Raw genomic sequence first — 21,620 nt, forward strand, 5'->3', positions numbered from 1 at the left:
TGGGCGAAAGACCAGGTCAGGTGGAGCCATGCTTGACTTATTTCGTGGCAGATTTAGGACCAGTATTTAACTGATATTTGACCTTAGGGAAATTCACTAGGGTTCGAATCTCACTTCCTACATTTATAGGGGTGGATTATTAAGAGAGGGGGGGGGGGGGGGGGTGGTTCGAGAGTCCTGGGTTTCATCTCAGGCATGCGTGATTCGAGCATCGCATACTGCCCAATTGGATGTCACTGTGATGTCTCGAATGCTAAATACTAACTTTGCAGTTCAAAACAAAAAAAAACAACTGATATTTGGACCAAAGAAAACCTGATCGGACTAAGGGCCTCTTTTGGGTGAGTTTTCTTCGGGCTAGTTTGGGCTAGCCCAACGACCGGGCTCAGACTAAGCCTCATTTGCCCATCTATTGATATCCAGCACATTCAATAGTCGATACTCAATACACTTGTACAGTTATACACATAATGAATACTTTCTATATCATATCACAGTTTAATATGAGTTTGTATATCAATCTAACCACAATTCAATAAATGAGTTATTTAAATATTCATTTGCTACTAATTAATTATGTAAAACAACACATTTTCAACCGATGAGAAATTGCTTAAAAGTATAGCCTTGTTACTTTGTTAGGTGTTACTAATGTACACATCTACTTACATATAGATAATGTATATGTATATCAGATGTAATGATCACATCTATACACCACTGTCAATATTCTTCACTATTAATGATCATCTGGTTTGCTTACATATTTGTTGTTTTTTTATTGAATGATATCCCTTCATAGTTAATAGCTAACATCTGATATTGAACCCCTTTTGGCACTTCCCTTAAATAGGTTGGGGTGACCTTCTCTGGTAAAATATATTCTCTAAACAAGTATGACGTGAATTCGCTCAGCAAGATTATTTGTACAGCCCTTTAAAACACCACTTGATACATCACATTTCAGTTTGGATCTGTACAACTATAACAAACAACATCCCCGAACCCGACTGCGCATGCACCAATCCACCCGGAACACTACAAACCCGAAGCTCCCCTCCCATTCAACCACATCAATGTACAAAATTATCCTCGATGACATCTCTTTGGTTCAGCACAAGGTTTAAAAATCACAATATGCCACCACTCCAGGTCAAGCCCCACCCAACATGCACTTGCATCAAGATTTCACCCACCTGCACCCGTCTTGGCTACGTCTTCTCCATTGTTCATCTCTTTCCAAGTCCTCGGGCAATACTTTTCGTATTATATTGACTTTGACTAGTCACGAAGTCTCATGTCCTCTTTATAGAGGATGGAGACGACCCATTTGGGTTTTTTCACTGGAAACAGAAGATCCCATCTCAGTTACCCGTGCGTCACCCCCACTTAACAGAATTTCTTAATATGTCATCAGGCAATGTCCATGAAACCAAATTCCCACCAGCATCACCACTCAGCAATAACTTCAAGTCACCTGAAAGATGAAGTGCAGTGACCGCATGTTTATGGCCTTTAAGCACCTTGTGAAGAACCAATTTGTACTCTGGTTCTTTACCCCCAAGCCCCAACCCACAATGCACAGCTGCAGGATGCTTGTAAGTTTGAGAGATTTCAGAAGAACCGTGAACCATTTGCCATACTTTGATAGCTCCGCTCTGGTGACCTGATATGTACCAGTTTGTTTCCAGCCAGTCGGAAAACGTACCAGTCGTCACAGACAATACATAATCAGAAGGAAGCTGGGAAGTGTTGACAACCGAGAGACAGTCTCCATTTACACTCCAAACTGCTAGCAAAACACCAGCAGCCGTCACAATTTCACCCGTCAAATCATTCACTAGAATGGCTGAAACTGGAAATGGGAATTCAGGAAGTTGTCGAACAAAAACCAACGAGCTAAGATCCCATATGATGACAGTGCAGTCATCTGACCCACTGATGATCATCATGTAAGGTTGGCAAACATAAAGACATGTGATTTTTGCCGTGTGAGCACAAAGTGTTTGTTTTAAATACAATTTTCGTGGTGCACGGGGACCTCCATAGTTGCCTATCCGCCACACACAAACCATCCCGTCATCTGCACCAGTGACCAGAAGTTGACCATCATGGCTAGAACTGGCACACTGGATTTGATGGCCACAATGAAGGTTCTCATGGGTCGACAGGAGTCTATCTTGATCATATGTCATGAATCTAAGGCTACGATCAGGGAAGCCCCATGCAACATATTTGGTGTAGGTTGTTGGCTTAATCAAGTTGTTTGCTCCTGCCAATAAAATCTTGTCATTGATGGTAACAATTTGTGTTACAGAAGATGAAATTTTGCGGGTTTCATGAGGGATAAGACGTGCAGCGAATTTGAGTGGATTAAGGGGAAGCTTCCGATCAATTCTCCTTTTGGCATGAGGCTTTAGAAATAGTTGTCTAGGTGTTTGCCCAAAGTGATTAATTTGAGCAAGAATCGCTGCTTTCATTGCAGGATCAGCAACTGCATCTATGTCAACACTCCCCTCGTATGTATAGTAGTAGAAAACATTCACGGCTTCTTCAGCAGCCTGTCAAATCGAGAATTTCAGTATTGCAAACAGATAATATTACAGGTAACGAAATTAAGGTCGCGCCAGTTGGATAACGGGTTCAAGTCAAAACTAGTAATTTGTATGGGTCAAACAGGTCAAGCCATACAGCCATGCTTTGCAAACCTGAAACACTTGGTCCCTAGATAATTAGTGTGCCTGATATGACTACAAAAATCCTACTACTTCAGTAAGAACAGAATCTATACTATTGTATAAAGCATCTATCTTGTAGACCTCACAATTTAAGGTAACGGTCTAAAAAATAAAATAGATATGATGTAAGCTTTTAGAGTATCCCTCGCCATGATCGCAACTGCCCCACAACCAAATCTTCCCCTTTTTTACCATCATACATAAACTACAGAAAACACACAGAGCACATACTACACACCTCATATAACACACAAATAGTCCTTTTTATCTCCTCTCTTCCTCCCTCTTCCCAGAAAAGCCCTAGTTTTTTGAATAAATGAACTCGAGGGTGACTATCAACCTGATGCCCCATTTAACCTTTTTCCTTTTAAGCTAATTTTATATATTACCATTTGACCCATTAAAGATAAAACATAATCTGGATAAAATAACATGAACAAGATATGGCAACTCTAAACTCTAAAGTGCAAAAGCATGAACTGAATATAACTATATAAGGAACATTGACACCGCCAATGAACAGAATATGGCAGCTCTAACTGTAAAGTGCAAAAGCATGAACTGAATATAAGGATCATTGACACTGACCTTCCCTCGCTGTTTATATCCAAAGATAAGATCTATCCAATGATGCAAATTCTCTGACACATAATCAGATTCCAGAGCTTCCCTATGCTTCCTGATGAACTCTCTAGTACTACCTTTGGCCCAAGGTGGCAATACAACATCACCAACCTGAGAAAGCAGTCAATGATGTCAAATTTTAAATGTTACATAGGTGACCTTAATAATCTCAAGTGACAGCACATATTGATTCAAAATGGACAATATGGACGGGTTGAACAACGACGAGAAGCTGATTATATTGTTCCCTTTTCCTTGAAATCTTATATATAAGTAACCTATTAAATGTGATCAAAAAATTATAACTCCCTTAAGATATTAATCCAAATATTTGAGTGAAAAGATAATAAAAGGTTGCATGCATTTAAAACACTACCCATATGACTCGTTCACTTAACAATATTTTCTAAGTCAAGCCTTTAGCCATAAAGCATATAAATTAATCAGCTAGGTAAAAGGTTAAAAATTGCTACCTTTACAACAATGAATATGATATATACTCCTAATAATCCTCTTAATACCACCATATCATGACATGTGTAATCCCCTTATTATTATCTCTTCGTCTCATTTATTGCTTTTGCCATATGTCACCATTATGTTGTTAGAAGGAATGGTAGAAGGATACTTTACGAGGATATATCATAAATCTTACAATAAAGGTTTTGTTTTATCAAAGAACACAAGTATAAAAGTAAAATGGACATAAAGAAATCTAAGAGGGTCAACTTTATAAAATGTTTGAACCTCAACAGACCTTTTCTCCTGATTGTTTCTCTCCGAGGTCAAGGTCAAACCGGTTCTCCAAGAACTCTGGCATATAAAAAAATTCCGGGACAAGTTCCTTTACATCTGAAGTGTTGCCTTTTCCAGCAGCACTTAACCACGTATCACGTATATTGGTGAAAAGACGGTCTGCATGATCAAACTGCCCACCCTGCAGCTTTCGATTTTCTGAACTTAATGGTGGTAACCGTATAAGATAGAATAGGACAATTCCAGCACTAGAATAATGAGAACCATAATGAAACTTGGGAATCTCTGGATCATCCCAGCTGTCAAACCTATCAATGAAACAGAATAGATAAGAAAAAGAATTTGAGATGAAAAACAGGCCAAAAGTCACTCATAGTCAAAATAAATAAATATGCTAGCAACCTTTTAAATTGTTTTTATAAAAAGATTTTAAACATCACTGTGATAATACGTTTTTGCAACCATAATTGAAGAAAAATTAATGAAAAGGACTAAAAACAATCTGGGTCATGCACACTGGCTCGGTCTATTTTGATACATTATGAAAGTGGCCTGTTTCAACCATAACCCAAATTGACCTGTTATATCCATAGTACTAAAAATCGGATAAGCAGAAAAATGTACAGATCAGACCAACCTTTTCCTGAATTCCAGTTCTCCTTCTTTTGTTTGACAGCCCATGGGCTTGTCAAGTTTACGGAAAGTCTCTGGTCTGGTGAAGTCCAAATTTTCACTCTCATAATCCGACAAAATCCAAGGAAAGACTGGATACTGAGTAAGATCACTGTACCCACGACCTGCAAGTGTGTTGAGGTGCATCAGGTACTGGAAATTGCTTATTTCTCCAGTTTGCCACCTCTTGGAAAAAGGTGTAGCCGTAAGCTTGAAAGTGCTTTCTTGTTTCAGCGATCCCGAGATTGTGGGGTCCAAAAACCTGCTAAATTACAAGCAGAAAGACAAGAATACGAATGAAAAGATATTACCATTATTCACTGCACAATCAAGACTGCTTGAAGAATAACTTTGACGAAGGGCACTACGGCAACAATCACAAGTTATGTTTTATCAGTGACACGTCAGACCAATAATATTTGGGAAAAAGGGAGAGGCTTAAATGTCTCTCAAAGTGTAACGTTAATGCATAAAACCTCTGAAATCTTTTAATTACTTCAAAAATCTTTATAAAATGAATATGTTTTATTGGATCAAATACCAAAATCACTCGTTTTGACACGTTAACCAACCTGCCCACCCCACTTTACCCCCTCTAAAAGATGCTATCTATCCACAGGAATGTGTACCAGCTTCTTAAGCACCAAAGATATCCCTAGAAAGCAACTGTAAGTAACAAACAAAAAGTGAAATCAATATGGACTTAAAACATACATGCTGTTCCGTGGAAGATTCATTGCCAGCAGATTTCTGAAAATTTCTTCCCTCTCCTTCTTATGGAACACCAGAAGATCGTTACATCCATCCATGCTGAATACTTCAATAGCAACAGGGCGCAGCTGATAATCCCGCTTCAAAAGTTCATGTACACTATTAAGCTTCCACATTCGCCATAAATGAGGTACATTGCTGATATTAATGGCATTTTCCTTACCCCATGCACCACTACTGTAGCCCCATGCCCTTCCCCCGGTGTATGTTTTAGGATTCACCGCCCAAGATGCGGTTGACTTTGACTGGGAGCCCATGCTTAAAGAGACATCTTTCTTTACACCTAAAGCTTGATCAATGACAGAGAGATCATCTTCACACTTTTTCTCACATATGTACCCCGCATCATCAACATAAAAATTCTCTATGACGTATAGACAGAGTTCTCCTATTAAAAAGATTCCATCATGTTTATCAAGACTCACAACTCTTTCACAATTGTATTTGAACTTTATTTTTTCATTACGTTCCAGATAAGGTCTAATTAAGTAGTCCCCACTGTCACTTAACTCCTTCTCGATTTTGTCCTCGGTCACTCTAAAGTTATCAGACCTAACCAAAGCATAACGTCTCAGTGAAACAATATCAGAGTTTTCTATTATGCTCTCTGCTTTCGGTGCTGCTACTGTGGTGCTTGATTTGACACTAAATTCTGCAGCGAAATTACCACTCGGCTCAAAAATACTACTATCCTTGTCATCATTCCACCCGATCTTTGTGGAAGCCACATCTTTACCACCGTCCGAATCATCATGCAACTCATCATATGGTAATGGATTTGAGAAAGTATCAAACCCGTAATTGGAATTAATGTGGTCCACTTCATTTCTTTCCCCCGATAATTCCTGACCATTAAACTCGACATTTAAAATGGTTTCAATTGTGTCAATCTTCAGTTTGCAACGCTCAATCTTTTTACGTGTCCTATATGGGCCTTCAATTGGGCAAAGCTGCCATTCGGGCTCTTCAAATGAAAGCGATTTGGGTAACGGGAATATACCCCTTTCATGCATAAGTTGTTGAAGATGTGTTTGCCACTCACTTTCAGCATGAAGCACCCATCCATATTTATCTTGACGAATAACTCTTAATTCAGTAGACATATGATCACGAACCACATCCAAAGCAATTCTCCGTTCTTTAATCTGCTCCCAATATCTTTGGTCAAACTTTCTCAAATCCTTTAACTTTTTACCAATCTCTTTTTTACGGCGACCATCCATACTTTTAATTCGAACACTCGGGAACTTTACCGACCCAGAAATAAACTGAACCCATGTAACAGCAGCACACTGTTCCAATGTTTTATTCACAAGAGCTTCAGATTTGTGAAGCCATTCATAGAAAGATTGCAAACTTTCAGTAACAAGTTTGTCAAAACCGCCATGAAACGCATCCAAAACCGGCTCTTGGTTTGATTTAGAGACTAGAAGATCCTCTAGTGCAGTTTTTCGGTATAACATAAGATGCTTGAGGATCTCAACTGCTAAATTCTGTGCATTCTGCCTCTGATCATGTAAAAGAGATATTAAGTTGATACACAAACAACAGTTTAAGTCATTGTCGAGATTACTAGGGCAGAATATTATTCTTTTATGAGCAACGAGTACTTGTAGCACCGCGCATATATCAATCATGCCAGCCTCTTCAGACCCATTAAAGACATATCTCTTTTTAGGCTCAAAACTGAGACGTGAAAGAAGTTCATCTTCTCCAATGGAGATCAAGAATGAAGGAAGAAAGCAGTACATGATAATGCGATTCACGTTTCTACACAAAGAAAGTATATAAGAATCAAGTTGTTTTGCTCTCCCAATCAAAAGAAGCCCTTTGCCAGGAGGCGCTGCTTGTTCAATTCTACCGTCTTTATTTGCCAACTGTAATATAGACAACAAGAATTCCAGAGTTTTCAGTACAGCAACAGGCTGGGAATAAGCACCCATATATACACGATCCACTATCATATAACACAATGCATCTAAATTCGATGACCAACGGGTTTTATCTAGTTTCTTTTCATCTTCCTCATCATCTCTCAAGATCCGTCTTTCTAGAAAGTTCATAAGTCTACCAAGGCACAAACCCTGAAAAGCTAACACAGACTCAGCATCAACATACAAGGGAACACTTTCCAGAATGTTCTCAATAATGGGTGCAGCTTTCATCTGGTCAGTTACAAAATCAGAAAGAACTTCAGCCATGAAATCTAATATAGCAGTTGCTCCTGCTGAACATGGACCACCTCCATAACCAGAATCATCTGCGTGTAGAAGCATCCTAGGGTTAATTGTGAATATTGGGTCCGTTGTGCTTGGTATTACGGGAGGGCGTTTTGAGTCTGAAGCTGTATCAAATTCAGACATTGAAATCGATACTGAAGATACCATGGAAGGAGATGCAGCTAACTTTGGTTTAGATTCAGTTATAGTAGTTGCAGGAATTTGAGACGAAGGTGTTTGCTGGACCCCAGTAGGTTTCTCAGATAAAAATGGAGAATCAAATATACTTAACGATGAGGAACTCAGTGTACTCATTTGGTGAGCGGGCTCTGGAGTGGCTTTGAGATCGAGGGAACTTAAATCTTTACTGCTGGACCTGTGTAGATCCTCTGGGGATGCTGTTATGATATTTTCTTTACATTCATCCGAATTGCTTTTGGCAGCGGGAATATCTCCAGAACTTGCACTTGCATGAGCTGGTGGAGAACTTCCTAGACTTATGGAGGTTTTAGCACATTGTTCCTGCTCAACAGGCAAGCTATTGTAAGAACTCGCATTATCGTCATAATCATTGATATTTTTGTCTCCTGACTTAACAGATAACTTTTTTGCCATTTCCACAGCGTGAGCTGACCTATAAACATAAACAAACGATGTGTAAAACTCGGCAACTATACAATCACTATAGTTACGCAGTCTCCACCATAACCTTTCAAAATGATAAATTGAACCAAATTAGAGGTGGCGATTACAGCCCATTGACATTTACTAATGCATGGAACTCAAGTTATATTTCATCTCTAATAAGGCCTCTGCCAACCCAAGACACCATCCTTTCTCTTCCTCACTGCCACATCAGCTTTTCTCTCTCCTAAATCACCTCTTCCTCACTCACTACCAACCCTACCTCTTCCTCACCTCTTCCTCATCTCTTCCTCAATTTTACTTATATAAAAATAAATCATTTCACATTACATTAATAACAAAATATATGAAACTTATGAAAAACAATATTTTTTGAATAATCAGATGAAGAAAACAATATTCACAATTTGAAAAACAAAAACAAATGAAGAAAAACAAGAAGTTGAAAGCTGCAGGGACCTTACATGAAAAACATTGAAAATAAAGGGGCCAAAAGTAAAAAACTTTTGTCTTCCCCAATCTCCATTTTTGGAGAACCTGCAAACTATATATATATACATAGACTCATATACTATATATATATATGAAACAAAAAAATTTTTTTTTAAAAAATAACAAAAGTTTGAACCCCACACACAAGCCACCACCTCCGTCCACAAGCTTCGACCCATCGAAGGGGAGAATTTGGAAGGCCATCGACGAAGCTGCTGCCAACCTAGTCCCCGTCGACGAGTTGGTCGAAGAGACCGTCGACGGGGCGTTGGCTCCGGCCTAAGAGCAATAAAAGGTACAAAACGGATCAAATGGGGTGTGTGGGTGAAAGTCACCTAAGTGTATTTTAACGCATGAAACCACCTAAATCAACTTAAAACAGGTAAACTGAGAGTGATCCCTGTTCAAGCTACCTGGGGAGGGTCGAGCCTATGGCTCTGGTGTAAGGGGCAATATTCCTGTCGCTGTTTCCAGCCTCTTCTTTGCCCATCCTAAGATGATTTTAGGGAGTTTAAAACCCAGATCTCTTCGCCTTACCACTAGGCCACCTTGAAGATGGTCGTATTTAACACAACTATCCACTAGAACATATTTTGGGCAGATAAGTGTCCCGCTGCATCCACCCTACTCGTTTTAACCCAAACAAAATTATGCATTCTGACATGAACCGAACTTTAACTACATAACGTTATCCAACCCGCGGACCTGCCCATTCTACCACCTCTAATACAAGTATAAGCCAAGAAAAGTAAAGAGGTAGAACCTGACACAAGAGAAATAAAGATCCACACAGTTCTCCAAAAACTCGGCTCGTCTGCAGACAGCAGAAAATGGAGGACACATTTTGGCAAGATCAACCATGAACCTAAGAACGGAGGTTGCAGCAGCTGGGGCTGAAGCATCTCCACCCATGAGACGAGCGGCATAAGTTTTGTGCATCAGAGCTTCACCCTGAAGCTCTCCAGTCATCTCTGTAGTTTCACCCAAAAGCTCAGCCACAAGCCCAGCACCAACTTGATTTAAGTCACCACTTTCATAGGCAATCATTGTCTGAATAGACACCCTGTCAAATGTTGATTTCGCCATAGCAATAACAGAATCCAACAGTTCCAAAAACTTTAACTCCCTTTGACTTCCATCACTAGGCATAAGGGCATGAAAGTCCAACAAACGAACTTCAGGTAATCTCGGATAAACGGGCTTCCCGAATATTAGACAGAATAGAATGTAATATATATCAGGTGAGTCATAGAAACCAGGAAGCACTCTCATCAGCCCTTGATACCCTCCACTCGTGCGAAATTTTAAAGAAAAAGTAGAAGAAGAGGTAAGACACACACCAAGGAGAGTCATGACCCATCTCATACTCGTAGGATGAACCGCTTCATCCAAAAAGTAAGTTATTAATTTGGATGAGACAATCTTATGCCACTGCTCAATCAGATCTTCTGATTCAATGGTCACTAATATATCGATTAGCTTCTCAAGAATCATATTTCTAACAATGATGTGCTTTCTGATTGATTCTCTAAGTATCTGACTCTTAGATGTTGGTTCTGGGGGGTCAAAGGTCATGATAACAAACCTAACAACGTGTTCTAGTTCAGAGATAATATAGCCGTCATCCAAAATAACACCCAGCAACACAACTAGTTTTTCTAGGACAGGAACTTCAACATCACCCCGGTGTAATGTTCCGAGTAGATGTTGAATAAGGTTTATCTTACGCAAAACTGAAAGATTATGGTTTCGGTACCAATGCATTGAAACTAGATTTTCAAGAAATCCCAAAAGAGTGATTTGTATTGGAACTGATGCTGCAACCCAAACAGTCCAGTCCAATAGCACGTGTTCAACCATATCTGCATTTGAGAGAACAATGCAGTTTGATGTCTCTGTTAGTAAGTCAACATTATCTAGTTCTGAGATATGACTGAAAGCATCTTTATTTACAGAAGAATCATCCATATCTCCATGTGAACCAGCAGAAGAAACTTCATCATGAAACTTTAACATAGAAAGCTCCTCAAAGCTGGTTTCTTGTGTTGCTTTAACAGGTGGCAAATTGTTATTAGTCTTTTCAAACTTTTTTGGTCCAGGGAGCAAAGCCTCACAAGCAGCAATTTGAAAAAAGATCTCCAGAGATTGCATATCAAATATTGACATTTTAGGTTGCAGTAGGAGAGCTAGCAAGTGATATCCTCTACATGATTGCATGTCCCTAATATTTTGTGGATTTTGGCGGAGTGCACAAGCGAGCAGTGTCAGTGCCATGTGTAGCATGTCTCTAGTTTCAGCTGCTTCAACCAGGGCTAGGACCATGGCCAGTCCACCAATGGGTCGCATGGTTTCACCTATGATAGAATGTTTACAAACATAAATATCCCCATGAAGACGTCCAAGGCGTGGTATACCTGAAGAAAGATACCATTAGTCAAAACATCGAATATGCAGCTCCCAGAAAGTAGAAAAATGAAAGTTCATATGATTTCGAAGAACACGTACAGAGAAAAGAAAAAGATGACGAATAACATAAGTGGCAACTTCCACCCATTAGTTTAGGAATAGGTCAATTTCGGTTGTGTTTTATTTAAGTGAGTCATAAAAAAAACAGGCAATTGAGGGAAGGGAACAGGTCAAATGGGCCAAACAAGTTAAAAGTCCCCTAAAGTCTTATTTAATACAACCTCCTACATTATATTATTTAAAATTGAGATCATTATTGTTATGATATTATTGTTGTAATCATAACTAATACAACCTCCTACATTATATCATTCAAAAATAAGTCATTAAATACTTAGTGAAGTGTTTGTGGGTCAACCAAAAACAGCATGACCCTTTTGACCCATATTAAATATAACCTCTTCCATCCTGCACCCATTTTGACCCATTACCAACCTGCTCATATTGCCCACCACTATCTAGCAATAAAAAACAAATTATTTGGAGAAAGTAAAGATGATAAATTTAGGTTATAAATACATCTATATATATAACATACCTCCAAGTGGTGAAGCGACCGCTGACAACGGATCCACTAAATTGAGCATTGACATAGTTCCGGAAGACTTAGAAACATCAGTAGATGTTCCATCTAATGCAAATATTAGCTTTCGTCCACAAAGCTGTAATGCGAGATTCCCTAATCTTTCAAAGTCCCAAACAACACCACTACGATCTGTCTTAGAGTTTCCTTGCTTTTTTGCATTCTCGGGCCTCTGTGCATTAGAAGCATATGCCAAATCAGCTTCAAGGGAAGATAAAATGTCCATACTTCCACCACCACAAGCTTGATTTGGAACAAACTGCAAAAGGTTGGTGTCTTGGAAAAGACCAGTATACCCTCTCCCCAGAATATACATAAACCAAATAGAACCGGGTGGCAATACTTCTTCAAATAAATAGCAAGACCGGATTTTCCACGATAAGTCATTGACCCTTGCACTATTATCCGGCGTCCCAATGGTTACCTGCAGAGATTTCCCAGTAGGGGAAGGAGAATATCCTAATCTGCCAGTGTGTTTAAGTTTTCCATTAAAGTAAACATAAGAAACACTTGATTGAAATAATCCAGCTAAGGCATTTGGTTTGCTATGCACTACAGCAAGATGATGCCACCTGTATTCATCTAAATCTAACCCAGAAAAAGATAACGAAGATGAATTGCTGGTTGATAGGGTCAAAGTTCCATCTTCCCGAAGATTAATTTCCGCATATAATGTATTGCTATTTCCATCATCCATAGCACCAACAGAAAATATGCGCATATTATGTGGAGATGCTGTGCCATTTGATTTTAAGAAATTTTGGTACTGAAACCAACAAATGAACGAATAGCCAGCAGCAGGGGGCCAAGACCTATCACCCAATGATACTTGGATAGAAGCATGCCCAGACTTACTCATATCCATCTCTACAAAGGGTGCAAGAGGAATGTTCTCTAAAGATGTAAACCTCTCCATCATATCAACAAGAGTATGACCAGATTTCATGAGTCTTACTTGCAAAGTATATCTTATAATTACACGCAATTCGGCTGATGACAACCTACAACCAAAAAATACATGCAGAAATAAAAAAACGTTAAGTACCCTGATGTTCAGAAATATCAGTCAATCTATGCATATACACAATAACAGCAACGATACCCAATCCCACAGATACGCGGTGTATGATGGAGGTAAAACGTAGCCATTCATACCGCACCAAAGTTAAACAGATTGCTTCCAAAAAACCCCCGGCTAATTCATATATGCAAAAACAAATGATGAATTTGAATTGTGAGTGTGACCTGACCAAAGTATGTGATGATTATTGACACGGAACATGTTTATAGTGATTTATAGTTGTGGCACATGATCTTTTTGGTTTTCTGAAATGGCAAGGTAACCAAATAGAATGGACGGGTCAATAGAACAAGAAAGGTAATGTAATGAAGTCATTACATTATAATATCATGTTTTGTTCATATATCAATACTTATTTCTATTATTATTACAAAAATAAAATATTATTATCTCTCTACTTTATGCTACTTAATAGTAGTTAGTAGTTACTGAATATTCTCTGCACAAATTAACCAAAATAAAAGCTTATTATATAAAACCTCAAATAAGATTATAGCAATAAAAGGGATACATTTCAGGTTGTTAGAGAAAACAAAAAAGTAAAATTAATCCTTTTGATCAAATTGTCTTCTACTAGATGTACTCAATTGTAATTAGTATTAGTCTAGAAGATACCTGTGTAACCTGTTTAATCATAGTATCATACAATCAATATAAAGAAACTCCCTTGTGCTTTATCTTGGTATTTAGAGCTTACAGATACCATAGGTGATGGACATGTTATGTAAATATTATGGTATTAATGTATATATTATATTTCCTTCAAATCAAAAGATAAGCTTTTTTGAACCACAAGTACTAACACACCGTTTTAGCAAAGGAATTCTAACACACCTTTTATAAACTTATGTCCCAAGTCCCAACTTGGGCTTGAAGCCTAGAATCCACAACCTCTTGGTTGTTGGGCCACCATAACACCTCTAGGCCAAAGCCGTTTCTTAAAAAAAAGAAAAAAAAAAAGCAAGCTAATCAAAGTTATGCAAACTTTCAGTAAGCTTTGCATTATTGAATATTACATGGATAAAACTGGGTTATACTACAATAACCCATTGACCCATGAGTGAAATTCGACCCAAAAGAGAAATCACATTCCGTCAGGAGTGATCCATCATCTCAGATAAAATTAACAGTTACATTCATTCTAATGAAACCGACCGTTCTTTTATTTCATTGAGTCCATTAAAGATTGCAAACATGAATTGATTTCTGGAATTGAATAGAACTTTACCTATAAACCCCAAGTACTTCAATGATCCTTAAAGCACAAAAAAGTAGAGAGGATGAACCAGAAAGGAAGGGATATATTGTCTCAAGAAGAAGTTCCACACAACCTAACCAAAGAACAAATAGCAAGATCAGATACTAGCTGCTCCTACAAGTACATGTCTCAGAAACTTGTAAAACAATACCTGCAGATGTAAGGCTTTCCTGGTTAAATGAGCCAGCACGAGCAAGTTCTTCAATAAGATTTAGGAGCTCAAGCTGAAGTTTTGGACTAAAAAGCAACAACAAATGGATGAGAACCCTCACTGCACCAGCATTATATATGTACTGCTTATGAGGAAGAAATAAAGCTGATGGCATGACTATCTGGAAAATACAGACATCATCAATATCATCTGATGGTTCAGTAGTTTCTGCAATGAAGGACGGTGGAAGTACCATTTCGAGAGAAAGTTCAAACAGCAACTGTGTGACTTGCTTTTCCCACTCCACACAAATCAATCCAGACTCGGATAAAAGATCACAGAAAGTATGTGAAGATATAATCGCATGTAACTTAACTCTATTAGCAGCATTGTTGCACACGCCAGCCGTAATCAAACGCATAATATGTGTAAAGAGTTTCATGCAAACTGTTAGTGAGGATTGACCAACTTCCCCTTTATCCCCGTGGAAACTCTGGAGTGTTGTTAGGATAAGGGAAAACCCAGTGGCTTCACCGAACACTCTCTGAGCAGAACTGCTGGCTCCTAAAATGCGCCAAATGGCTCCAAAAATATCACATTTTGCATCATCTGGAAGCTTGTATAGAGATCCTAAAGTGCTTAGCACCATTCCACTCTTTGAAACTTCAATTAGCAAACCCAACTCATCTGGATGAGCCTAATAAAGATTTCAAATTTGGTCACTTATAAAAATTACGCAAACTTTAGACATGAAAGTTCATAGCCTATGGACGGAGTTGAGTACACCAAATCCAAACCCACTATGAACAGTACTAATACTAATCCATAATCGAACATATATGAAGGGATAATGCTGCTTTGAAACACAACCAACACAAAAACAAACATATGGTGCTTAATTTAAAACTTAAGGCAAACTGCAAGAAAGAGCAATGTTGTGTGTGTGTACAGCATAGTATTCCTATAAAAACACTCCTTAAAATAAGAATGGCAAGAACACTCAAAACTTTAAATATCAATCATGTAAACCAACAAGTTCACAAAACTGACATATTTCTTATCCCAAAGATGCACATAAACCAGGATGCATGAACGAAGATTTTTATATTTGTAAAGAAAAAGTAGATGCATTGATTTATTGCAGATGCATTTATTACAGTGTCATGTCTTGGACTTCGATGCTTCACACTGTTATTGAACACAAATGGTGATACTTGAGTGTGATATAAGATAAAAGTGTTGACTTATAATTTTAAGATTGATCGCTCCTCTATCTATATGTATGTGTGTATATATGTATGTATATGGTATATATTACCTGTGCAGAATCCTCAATGATTAAGCAAGATAATACACGGAGGGCGCCAGGGCGGTGAACATCAGACGCCAAATAAGGAAGAGTAGTACTTACTCCATCAGCCAGACGGAATGTCACTTGATTAAATTCTGCTTTTCTCAATAACGAAACCAAACAGTCCCAAGCAACTGGAATTGTCCTGTCATTGTCAAAAAGAGGGAACTTTCCAGGGCCAGACTCCAAGAGTTTAGGAGATGATAGGATCACATCTCCACTGTCCAGATGTTTCTGGAAACCATTCGGGCTACCCTTTCTTTCCACCTCACCTCTCTTACCTTCATGCTGCTCTGGGCCCACAAGAAACTTATGATGCTTGAGATCATCCAATAAAACCTCCAGTACACCAACTTCTCTTAAGAACTTTTTGTACTGTAGATCAAACGACACCAACTTTACAAAAAATGTCAGGATAGTGCATTTCAACTCAGATGTTATTGATTGTTGCAACAAACAGCAAAGTGAAAGCAACTCTTGTTCAGGTATACAATTTACAACAGTCACAGCATACTCAAGGATCTTAAGAATAATCTCTTGCAAAGAAGTCGGGAAGCCACCCATATTGAGGATCAATAATGGAACAATTCGCAACTGCTGACACAGCAAATAATTTTCAAGATGACTTGAGAATATCTTGAATAATCTATTGAGGACTTCACTTTGCAGCTCTCTGCTATCTGTTTTTAAAAAGATGTCTTGCAGCATTTGGACAGCTTCTAGGTCCTTAACTTTGTGAGTGTCATTCTCCCAAGCATAGTTACCAAACCGGTCACATGGCCTGCTAGCCGGATTTACGTGATTTCTTGAACCCTTTGATCCAGGGGATCCTGTTGCATTTGTAGAACCCGCTTGAGATAAATTAACAAGAACATCAAGCAATCTAAAAAGTGTGGGTGATAGGGATCCTTTTTCAGCCTGTGTGTCCCCTTCATTAGTTGACTTTGACAGTTCTGATTCAGAATTTTGTTCGGAAAGAACTAATGTGAACTGAATGAGATATTGGTATCCGTGAGCATTATGAATGTCTTCCCGGAGTCTGATACCACCAGCCTCTACAACTCAGCAGTATGGTTCAGTTAGCCTCACAATAATCTCAGAATAATGAAAATTTAATACAAAGAGGTTAATCAGGGTTGTATTTTGATCTCAAACAGGTTGATGAAATAGCTAAACGGTCAAGAGGGTTAACAATTACACAACGTCTAATTTTAATGCATACATCCCAAATTGTTTTTTTCATAGCTCTAGATTATTATTGAACAATATTGCTTTTCTAGTAATTATATTGCTTTTCTAGTAATTATTAGATCCCCAACTATTTATAGAGAAAAAACATAAAGTGGATAAAAAAAAAGTGTTTGCAAGTCAACCTAACACAGACTGTTTCAACCATACTTTATAAATACTTGTAATAACCAGACCCATTTTGACCCCTCAACCAGTCTCTCTGACCCACCCATCTTGCCACAACTAGCTGTCAGCAGACCCAGCACCATCTGGATTTCCTACTTGCAACAATCAGTGGTCAAGCCAAAAGGACATTAATAAACTACTTACCAGGTTTATATGACAATTCAACACATTCAAGCAACAAGTCCACAATTCCCACAGTATACACAGAGTCTCCAGATTCAGAATCAAAGCCCTTAACAGCCATTAACAGCACTTTTATCTGCACGTGACCAACAGAACTATCAAACATTAAAACCAAAAACCCATTGGTATTTGTTCAGATATGTTGAATAACCCAATTCAAAAAACTTTTATAACCGATAACCCAATTCAATAGAAATGGCAGAAAGTGATGATCACCAGCTGGTGTTTTCTTATGTAATCGGCAGTGCTCCCATTGTCATTACCAAGAAGAAGACCTAGTACCTGGATAAGTAAAGGGCACCAAAAATATATTAGTTTAATAATATAGTAAATTTATTATGATGATGAGTATGCTTAAATGCTGAGTTGGAAGCAGCGACATTCATTTAGAGGTTCAAACATCACCTGCATTGCATGCCTATGAAGCTGAATGGTGTGCAAGGGGACAAGACCTTCCTTGTACCTTGAAAATAAGACCAAAGACCCATTGGCAACCATCTCAAAGAGTAGCTCGAGAGAATTGTCTTCAATCAAACTCTGTGCAGCTGCAGGATGGCTTGCCAATGCTTTCATTATATGAAGAATGATGCCCTCTACCTTCAAGGAAAAAGCAATATTACGAATATATCCTATAACCCCTCATCTATTTGTTTTACTTAAAAAGACATTAGATTCAAATCATAGCATTTATTTAACAACAAATAAGAAAGTAAATTTAAAATCAAGTTCTTTTACAATACTTAATTTCTTACATCCTTCTATTCTACTGCATTATCTTTCTTTGTGATTGCTCTACAAAGATTATTGTTATTTCCTACGATCCTTATTAGCACTCTACAGGAACTAAATATAAACTATGGTTGCCATACGAAAATACAAAGAACTTCTGGTTCGTACCTCAAGCCGCCGATTTGGAGCTACATTCTCTGTTACTTCGGGTTCCTCTTCAACAGTGATGATGTTCTGCTTCATATTTTTTCCATCAGAAACCAAAAGAGCATTAAGAATATGAACGAGACAAGACATGATCCCGGAATCAAGGAGAGATTGTTTATCAACAGCCTACAAACAATGTATAAATATTCAATATTAAGGTAAAGATAACAAAACAACTTAACTTAGTCCATGTGGGAATATAAATGGGAAGTGATATTCGTACCACTTCTTTTGATGGATGTACCACAACTGTGCATCATTAGTTTGTACAGTCATCTATACAACTTGTACATTGTGGTACATGTATAAAAAATGGTGGTACGAATATCACTTCCCATATAAAATGATTAGCCGCATATTTGCCACTTGGGAACCAAAAGAAAATAACTCAAAATTATCTTATTTTAAAACTTAAAGAAGTACCCCAGAAACAAGGAATGAAACTGCCTGTAGTAAATTTGAGCCAACTTGAACCCCATCCTGTGAAGGTATGAATATAAATGCGTGTACATGTAAAAACCAAGTCCAAAGAAATGAAAGAAAAAGAAGTAAACCTCTGTAACCTCAGAGAAAAAACCGATCACAGTTTCAATCTCCAAAGATCTTGTTTTGCTGCTACCTTTTAACTTTTTGATATCTGTGACAAATGCTCTACCCACAACAAAAGAAAATATGTGCGTCTCTACTAGCCTGTGGATCAAACTTGCCAAGGTTAACTTTTGCTCAAAGAACAATATAATAGCTTCAAAGACTCAAATACGATGAACACTCTCATAGTAATGTCCTTATAAATAATCAATGTATATTTAAGCTATAAGATCGAGTTTAACACGCTTCATTTGAAGTGAGTGCCACAACATATAAGTGTGTCAAATGATAGCAGCTTAGGTCTTACAATCTTTTATAATATATATTGCATAGGAAATTAAGAAATATCAGTAAAATTACTTTCAGATTAGATCACTTCCCTGTTCTTACTTTTTCATCAAGTAAATAAGGTTCAGCATACTAAGTTCCCAACTAATTTTGCTTAGAGGTTTATTCAGAGGACATGATGAAAGTTACTATAAAGTCACACCGGTCACCCATTTTAGAAGATATTTTGAACAATAGCACAATCCTCAACTATAGGTATCTTTACAATATTCCCGTCACAAGTTAAAGTTTTATCATTGCAAAATTGACAACTTAGGCATATACACGTGCCGGCTTGAACAATATAACTTATTATGAACAAAATCAATGATTATAAAATGAAATATGTAAAGAGGATAAGTAATATGAGTGCATTATAAGACAACAAGGGTAGTTGATTTCATACATGGAAATTAATTGTGCTACATTAGAATGCTGCTTTACTAATCTGCAGAAAACATCAATAGTAGAATTCAAGGCTTTTTCCTTTTCCTGCTCAGATAAACAGAAACCAGCAACTATAATCAGGAAGCAACTTAGAAATAACTAACAAAATCAATTACGCTTGTAACATTTGCTGACCTTTTCTGCAGTCGATATTCGAAACTCTTCCCAAGATCTCTTAAAGTCCAATTCCAGTTCATATTTTTCTCTGCTTTCAACCAGGTAAATAAACCATAAAAAATGAGGGTAAAAGGTGAAGCATGGATATGCTGGCCGTTTACAATAATTATTATTAATGTTACTACAATTTAGATAAAATTATAAGTTTAATTGTAATGGGGAAGCACACCCAATTCTTTAGGGTGTTTTCGGTCAAACTTATAGAAAAAAACCTAAGCTTATGGGTATGTTTGGCAAAAGTAGCTGTAGCTTTTAGTTGGAGTTACAAGCTGTAGCTTTTAAGTAAAGTTGTTAGCTAGAGCTTTATTTTATAGAGATGTTTGGTATAGTAGTTGTAGCGGCAACTTCAAGAGGTATTTGTGTAATCTTTAAAAATTAAAAGCTTCATCCAAACTAAAAGCTCCTGAAACGCTCCTTCAAGTAGCATTTCATTTAAAGCTTTTTCTTTCATATAAAAGCTAAAGCTAGTTGCATCAAACAAAGCTTTTAACCCAATAATATTGCTCAAAATTAAAAGCTAAAGCTCCCAAAAAGCTCTTTCCAAACTTGCCCTATGTCTTATCAATAAGATCCAAAGTTGTGACTTAAGCTTTATTATACTACATATAAGCTAGGCCAAACACTTCAAAGCCTGTAAATAAGCTAGGCCAGATATCGCAACGCAAATAAGCTATTAAAGTGATCATTCATACACCGATACACCTAACAACATGATAAAGAAGTGCTGATGAATGTGAATGATAGTAATAATAACTAACCTAGACGACGGGTCGTTATACGTAGAAGAAGAAGTAGCATTGTAACTATTTTTGTCGACGTAAGACGACGATGATGTCGATAACGACAAGAAAGCAGAAGTGGCAGTAGCAGCTGCAGATGTTGCAGGAGGTGGTGATGCTGCTGATAATCCTACCTTCTCTTTCAAGTCTTTAAGCAATCTTATCCATTTCATCCTCCCCCTCTTTTCTATTAATTTATTAATAATTCATCAATCACACCCTCTCATTCCCCGCACATATTAACCCCCTGCCTCCCTCATGTCATTCTATCTTATATCCAGTATATCTAAATATATAGATATAAATATATGTATATTGAAGTGAAGTGATCGATCAGATGAGGATGATAATAGAATCAATATGATAATGATGATATTTCAATTCAAATTTGTGCTGATTACAAATTTATTTCCCCGGAAATAAATCACTGAATCAAAATGGCCTTAATTTTCTCAAAAATTTTGATACATCTTATATGTACTGTGTATATAAATCTTTTTAGATTTATTTCATTTTAATTTTATTTGTTTGTGTTTCGGTGCCCTAATAACTTTCTATTCTAATTCTAAATTACGAATATTTTCGGACGGCAATTCCCCGCCTTGTTTCTCGTCCTAATTCTGTATAAACTTTTCTTTTTTCTCTTAGTTGAAGTAAGTTACATAAATGGTCCTTTGAATTTATAAAAAGAGGGAAAAAATTACATATTCTTATTTTATTGTTAACGATATATTATTTTATTCTATTCGGGTTATACTCTATTAAACGGTTTTTACGTTTTTTATTTAATGGAAGTAAAACCGTTTACATCAAACTTTTATCATTGGTAATTTAAAACATGCTAGAAACACAAGTTGAAGCTCCCGTGTTGGAAAACATAAAAAATAAATAAAAAGGTTCCAACTATAAAACAAGAGATGGGACTAGTAGTGGATTGAAAAAATTGACATTTTTTTAGTT

At 37.4% G+C, this 21,620-nt stretch overlaps 1 protein-coding gene across 3 annotated transcripts; it reads right to left on the reverse strand.

The window, feature by feature from the left end:
* Nucleotides 1-591: 591 nt before the first annotated feature.
* Nucleotides 592-20,833, reverse strand: LOC122590753 (protein SPIRRIG-like). 3 transcript variants are annotated; one of them, XM_043762927.1, is made up of 19 exons: nucleotides 20,649-20,833; nucleotides 19,840-19,912; nucleotides 19,664-19,749; nucleotides 18,897-19,032; nucleotides 18,766-18,822; nucleotides 18,304-18,468; nucleotides 17,812-18,003; nucleotides 17,623-17,688; nucleotides 17,368-17,482; nucleotides 15,775-16,862; nucleotides 14,457-15,153; nucleotides 14,276-14,378; nucleotides 11,922-12,967; nucleotides 9,681-11,331; nucleotides 5,505-8,414; nucleotides 4,756-5,052; nucleotides 4,120-4,426; nucleotides 3,327-3,473; nucleotides 592-2,561 (listed from the first exon to the last, which is right to left on the reverse strand). In XM_043762927.1, the coding sequence occupies exons 1-19, from the start codon at nucleotides 20,831-20,833 to the stop codon at nucleotides 1,380-1,382; spliced, it is 10,503 nt and encodes a 3,500-aa protein (XP_043618862.1). In that variant the 3' UTR covers nucleotides 592-1,379. The 3 variants fall into 3 exon arrangements, with proteins under 3 accessions (XP_043618862.1, XP_043618861.1, XP_043618860.1); XM_043762926.1 differs by having other exon boundaries at nucleotides 19,840-19,909; nucleotides 20,640-20,833; XM_043762925.1 differs by having other exon boundaries at nucleotides 20,640-20,833.
* Between the last annotated feature and the right edge of the window lie 787 nt (nucleotides 20,834-21,620).

This window comes from Erigeron canadensis, chromosome 3 (assembly GCF_010389155.1).
Source record: "Erigeron canadensis isolate Cc75 chromosome 3, C_canadensis_v1, whole genome shotgun sequence".
Taxonomy (NCBI): domain Eukaryota; kingdom Viridiplantae; phylum Streptophyta; class Magnoliopsida; order Asterales; family Asteraceae; genus Erigeron; species Erigeron canadensis.